At 43.6% G+C, this 6601-nt stretch overlaps 1 protein-coding gene across 10 annotated transcripts in view; it reads left to right on the forward strand.

Annotated features, from left to right (window-relative positions):
• LOC121541727 (guanine nucleotide exchange factor VAV2) overlaps window positions 1-4187 on the forward strand; it is a 234649-nt gene extending 230462 nt beyond the window's left edge. For 4 of the 10 annotated variants that reach the window (XM_041850987.2, XM_041850988.2, XM_041850990.2 and 1 more), the window contains 6 exons: window positions 740-856; window positions 1114-1201; window positions 1310-1451; window positions 2343-2429; window positions 2867-3021; window positions 3266-4187. In XM_041850987.2, coding sequence (XP_041706921.1) covers window positions 740-856; window positions 1114-1201; window positions 1310-1451; window positions 2343-2429; window positions 2867-3021; window positions 3266-3313 — 637 coding nt within the window. In that variant the 3' untranslated portion in view covers window positions 3314-4187. The remainder of the gene's footprint in view (window positions 1-739; window positions 857-1113; window positions 1202-1309; window positions 1452-2342; window positions 2430-2866; window positions 3022-3265) is intronic. The other 6 variants (XM_041850991.2, XM_041850995.2, XM_041850994.2 and 3 more) reach the window with 4 other exon arrangements.
• Window positions 4188-6601: the final 2414 nt, after the last annotated feature.

Genomic DNA, 6601 nt, shown 5'->3' on the forward strand with positions numbered 1-6601 from the left:
GTATGACCCTTCACCTTGGATACTATCAGACATGTTTCAAAAGTTGGGATGTCCTCATTTTGAAGTGATGATTCAGTCTAGTTTGCAAGTACTATCTCGTCATTTCTCTGCAGTAAATAAATGGTATTACTGTGGTATTACTATGTTAGGACAGTGTATTACTATGTTACTACGGTGTATTACTATGTTAGGACAGTGTATTACCATGTTAAGACAGTGTATTACCATGTTAAAACAGTGTATTGCTATATTAAGACAGTGTATGACTATGTTAGGACAGTGTATTACTATGTTAAGACAGCGTATTACTATGTTAAGACAGCGTATTACTATGTTAGGACAGTGTATTACTATGTTAGGACAGTGTATTACTATGTTAAGACAGTGTATTACTATGTTAGGACAGTGTACTACTATGTTATGACAGTGTATTACTATGTTAGGACAGTGTATTACTATGTTAAGACAGCGTATTACTATGTTAAGACAGCGTATTACTATGTTAGGACAGTGTATTACTATGTTAGGACAGTGTATTACTATGTTAAGACAGCGTATTACTATGTTAAGACAGTGTACTACTATGTTAAGACAGTGTATTACTATGTTAGGACAGTGTATTACTATGTTAAGACAGTGTATTACTATGTTAACACAGTGTATTACTATGTTAGGAGTGTATTATTATGTGTATCTGTAGTCCTTCAGTGACCTGTGTTCCACCTCAATGTCCCTTCAGGTTTGCTGGCAACATGGAGCGGACACAGGCTGACAACCTGTTGAAGTCCCACAGCAGTGGAACATACCTGATCAGAGAGAGGACTGCTGAGGCAGAAAGGTTCGCCATCAGCATCAAGTGAGTGTTGTTTACCCTCTGCCCTAGGAAAGCTAAGTAAAATAGACTTCTCTGTATCTCTAACACTAACAAACCTCCATTCCTTCGCGTACTTTATAGTGCAAGTCACTTTATTGAATGACTCAATCTTTGTAGTGTACATTACCAGAAAGTTGTCATACAGTTTGGGATGCCATTAGAGTTAGACCATGCCCACTCTGTCCATTCCCTTCCATGTGATTCCTCTGTAGTCACTGCAGTACTTTTGTCTCCGACAGGTTCAATGATGAAGTGAAGCACATTAAAGTCATTGAGAAAGACAGCTGGATCCACATCACTGAGGCTAAGAAGTTTGAGAGTCTACTGGTAATAGAGCTTTCATCAATCAGTCACATAATGTCCCATACTACTTCTAATGCTTATATGATGAATGAATGACCCTATTGCTTCTTTCTCTTGTGTTCTGTCTGACAGGAGTTGGTGGAGTACTATCAGTCTCATTCGCTGAAGGAGAGTTTCAAGCTGCTAGACACGACGTTGCGATATCCCTACAAATCTAGAGAACGAGGGCCGGCGTCACGGGCCAGCACCCGTTCTCCAGGTGAGCCCATCCCTGGTGAGCCTTCCTCCTCCCTCTTCCTCTACTGTCTGATAATACCACAGACATACTAGCAGACATCCCTATTCAGAGTTAGTGCATGCATTCTTCCAGAGTGTGCAGGGCTATGGGCACAGAGTTAACTGACAGGGACAGGCTGCCGGTTTGTTTCTCCTCCCGCCCCTCTCCTCCCAGAACAGGAGACACCCAGCCAGGCCAGTCACTTTGCAGGGCTCGGTCCCTCCCAGAGTCACCACTTCCCATGACCTAACCAACCCGCCAAAGAGAGAGGGAGGGGGGAAGGCTGGGCTGGGGCTCCTGGCAGCTGTCTCAGGCCCTGGGCTGGCTGGCTGGCCGGCCAGCTGAATAGGCTCTGTTGAACACCCTCCATCATTAGATGTGTAATAAATGATTTGGCTCTGCTCTCTGCTCTGGCCAGACTCCCACAGGGGCCTGCCTTTGTTTGCTCCCTCTCCTGCCAGACCCAACTGGCATCAACAACACATTTTTCCCCTCAATTTTTCTGGTCATTGTGTGGAAATGGTTGGAGAGATGAATGGGGGCCTGTTGATTTGTGTGTGTGTGTGGGATGGAGGGGTTGGAAGGGGCGTGCTCCAGGGGAGAGGAGAGGGGCTGGCTGGACAGCAGCAGGATTCAGCGCCTCTGGTGGTATGGGCATTTGTCAGGATTGGTGTTTCAGTGTGTGAGGCATGGGTATAGAATGGTGTAGTGTTTTTTCCCCTCTTGATTTAAGCTATTTCTTCCCATGGGGGCTATCTGTCCAAAGCCCTGTGTGTTGGCCACCTTGATCTCTGGCCAGCTATTACACACTCCCTAATGAGTTTCCTTTCTCTCGCTCTTTCTCTTTCTTTCTCACTTTCTTTTTCTCTCTTCCACTGCCTGTCTCAGCAGCCATTGGCGCTTCCTACAACTTCTCCTTCCTCAGTCCTCAGGGTCTCAACTTCTCCTCTCAGAGCTCAGCCCCCTTCTGGTCAGGTACGCTCTCCTTCCTTATCTTCAGCTCTTCTTCTTCTTCCCTCTGTCCTCTAGCATGCCACCTCTCCTCTCTTTTCACATCCCTTTTCATCCCATACTCTTTCATAGCTGTCAAAGGTTCTCATCTCTGTTGTCATGTGTCATCACTGTCAATGACATTGTTTGGAGCATATATAGGCTGTGCGACTTTATCTTTGTGTCATCACTGTGCCATCATTGAGTAACTGGTTTCTTTAGAAAGTCAAAGTCAAATTGAATCGAGGTGTAGAATCTATCTCCTCCATACCATTCATGTACAATCCTCTCCCCCAACCCTAATCTCCACTACTGTCTGTAAATGTTGTGCACTCACCCAGGATCTGTATCTGTGGGCCACCAATGTGTCTGGTCTCTCAGCACTGTTATCCCACTGACTAGCTCTGATGTCATTGTTGCAGTGTTCACGCCGAGGGTGGTCAGCACAGCGGTGGCCAGGTACAACTTTGCAGCACGGGACATGAGGGAGCTGTCACTCAGAGAAGGGGACATCGTCAAGATCTACAGCAAGATTGGAGGAGACCAGGGCTGGTGGAAGGGAGAGGCCAACGGCAGGGTGAGAGAACAAATATAGGAGTGGCTTAAGAGATGGGATTCATGATATTACAATGTTCTAACTATAGCAATTGTTGTGTAATTACACAAGTATGAGAGCATCTTAATGTAAAGTGTTTCCGCAAAGTGAAGTCTACAATGTTAATGCCTAATCTAGCATTTGCCTCACTGAAATCTAGAAGCCTTTCTGTAGGCTACACCATTAGAATTTTGACAAGTTCCTGATCTCATTGTTGACATTTCAGATTGGCTGGTTTCCCTCAACATACGTTGACGAAGAAGGAGTTCAGTGAGGCTCTGATGTCACCACGGCCCCAGTCCAATCACATCACACCTCGCTCCACAGTCCTCAGAGAGGACTAGTTGGTTTCCAGGGAAACACCATGTGGAATACTTTTAGCTGGATACTGATTTTGCAGTGAACAACGTTTCTACTCCGGTTTTCTTCCTACTTGTATGCATCGGCTTTGCTTATGTTGTTTTTTTGTAAGACTTGGCCTGTTTGATCTCTGTGAGGAAGTCTGTCTGCCTCTGGTTGTTTTGAGGAGGCTGACATGGACTGAGAAACATTACAGAGCGGGCCAACATACAGTACATACAGATACTGGGAACCTATAGTTTTATTACATAGATAGACTCCTCCTTTGTTGCAGGTCTATGGGAGGGGCTAATATAATGTATAGATAATTTATTTAACAGAGATCCTAACGATTATTGTGCGTTGTTTAGATTAGCAACACAGCAGACAAAAAGAAAAAGAACAAGACACAGGTTTTTGTCTTTTTGATGGAAGATTTTGCCTTAGTTGTCATGGCGATGCCTTGAAGGCTTACAGGAGAGATGGAAGGAGAAATGGCAGGATTAGTTGGTCTTGCACACACAGACACGCTCACACTTGCCCTGACCACTATAACAGTATGATGCCTTTGAAGTGTGGTCAATGCTCACAGGATTCGCTAGTCATGGTCCATGGACCATCGGCAGTTTACAGTCGAGCTCTACCCATCCATCCTCTACTGCAGAGTGGACTATGGCTGGAGAAGAAGAGGGAAGGGGGGCGATGGAACATTTGGGACTGCTCCAGTCCTGAATCCTCCTGTAGCTCAGTTGGTAAAGCATGGCGCTTGCAACGCCAGGGTTGTGGGTTCGATTCCCACGGGGGGCCAGTATGAAAAAATGTATGCACTCACTAACTGTAAGTCGCTCTGGATAAGAGCTTCTGCTAAATGACTGAAATGTAAAGAAAAATGTGACTGGTGCAAGGAGGGGGCTCATTCATTTGACCCCCTTGCCGACTAAAGACAGACAGACAGTGGCCCTCAGAAACATTGCACTGGAGTCGGGGAATTAACTGTTCCTGTCACAGCCAAAAAACACAGTGACCCACCGAAAGGTTTAATGGCAGGTAGAATGGGTGTACAGATAGAAGGTTCACATCAGTCTCAGCACTTTACGTCTATGGGATCTCCTCACAATCAACAGGATGCAAAAAGGGAAACTTTAAGTCAGTCCAAAACACCACCTAATGCACTGAAAATCTATCTTGGTGTTCAATGTTTTTGTTGTTTTTATTTTGTTTTATTTTGAACAAGACCAAACTTTACTTGCTGAAAACTGGACCAACCTGAATTATTTTAAAGCCAAATGCAACCTCTTTTTATTAATGTCCGCATTAACTTTAACCTAGTAATTTGTATTATCAGTTTGTTTGTACCTTGCCTTATTTACAGATGGACACATGGTACTGGGATTTTAGGAAGTTTATCATTTAAATACATTTTTGTTGCTTTGGTGATTGGCGAAGTAATATGGCAGCTCCATGAATTACCTCAAATCAAAAAGTCAACATCATATTACGATGATCTACCTGAACATAATATGAAGATGTCACAATATCATACATTTTCTAGCTCCAATGGAAAACAGTGCACCAGATTGCATGTAGCTTACAGTGCAGAAAGCCACACTGGATCATTGACTGACTGACCACATCCATTTAATCAGAAGATAGAGATAAAGATGGCTGCCATATTCCCTGGCTTCCCATCCCAGATCAGTTGCCAAGTAGGCTACCCACAATAATCTACTGACCAGAAGGATTCAAACAGTGATGTTGGCTGACAAACTAAGACTGATGTGGTGGAAGAGGAAAGAGTACTGTAGGTTTCTGACCATTTGTGACTATGTGTGTATTCCAAAGGCCCACTACTCCCAAATACAACTCCTGCCATCTAGGATTGGAGGAGTTGATTTTGAGGGGAGTACATGTTAGCTGGGGGGGGCTACTTAGTCGCTGTTTGTGTAGTGGAGAAAACCCATTGCATGTGGTAATAGATATTTCAACTCCTGTCAGTACATCCTCAAAAAATGACTTAATCGTGTACATTTTTATGAATGGTCGAGTATTTCCAAAATGAGGTCTATCATGAAATAAATATTTCTCTTTATGCCTACATTTTATGTTACTCTTTTTTTTTTTTACAAAGCCTTGTCAAATACCTAATATGTCCAGATGTCATTTGGAAGTTTGGGAAATCAGAGGGAAATGTGATGGCTTATAGGCGCCATCTTATGGACGTCTGATGACACAACAACTGAGGAGCAGCTGTTAGCATATTGAACGTGAGAATACAACATCTGGGCTGGCTTTCATGACTAGTTTGCCCCACTTCTTCAGGTCGTAAGTCTCTGTACACTGTTTCACATGGCCTATGTAATGACCTTGGATGACGAATGAAGTTGTTCTTTACACTCCCTTGTAATGCAGTATGTGTGTCACTTAGATGCTGCGATGACCGATTACAGTGTAGGGACGTTTATGTGTGCCACACACACACACACACACACACACACACACACACACACACAGACACACACACACATAATAAAGTGCTGCTACAAGGACAAAACGTTCAAGTATTAAACTAGTGCACATTTCCAGAAAATTAAAACCTTAACACAGTTACAAACTGATTTCAGAGTTCAGAACTCTGATAGGTCGATACCCTGATGCCTGTGCTACACAATAAAGGATATCATCCTTGATTCTAAAGGTGCATAGCATCAACAACAACAAAAAATACATGTCAACAGAGCAGAGTAATATGGGGGTGAGAGGGGGGTGAGAGGGCAACAGGAAATATAGCAGTATGGCCACAGAACCATCTACATTCTTAGTGTGAATACAGTATGTTCTTCCATACCTGATATTGCATCACACTTGATGATGAGCAGTAGAAAACCCATCACAGTACCCATTATCAGTCCTGATAGGGGCTAGGGAGACAGATGGAACAAGCACCAGGTGAAGGAACTTTTTCACTTTTGGGGGGTTTATAGTGAGTGAATGACTGAGTGAGTGAATGACTGATTGAGTGAATGACTGAGTGAGTGAGTGAATGACTGAGTGAGTGAATGACTGATTGAATGAGTGAATGACTGAGTGAGTGAGTGAATGACTGACTGAGTGAGTGAGTGAATGACTGACTGAGTGAGTGTGTAATGTTTTAAAGAAAGACAAAAAGACGTCCCCAGCGTTGGTCACCTAACACATGTAGATCCCCACAAAGCTCTCAGAGTGA

Source organism: Coregonus clupeaformis, chromosome 27 (genome assembly GCF_020615455.1).
Source record: "Coregonus clupeaformis isolate EN_2021a chromosome 27, ASM2061545v1, whole genome shotgun sequence".
Lineage (NCBI taxonomy): Eukaryota > Metazoa > Chordata > Actinopteri > Salmoniformes > Salmonidae > Coregonus > Coregonus clupeaformis.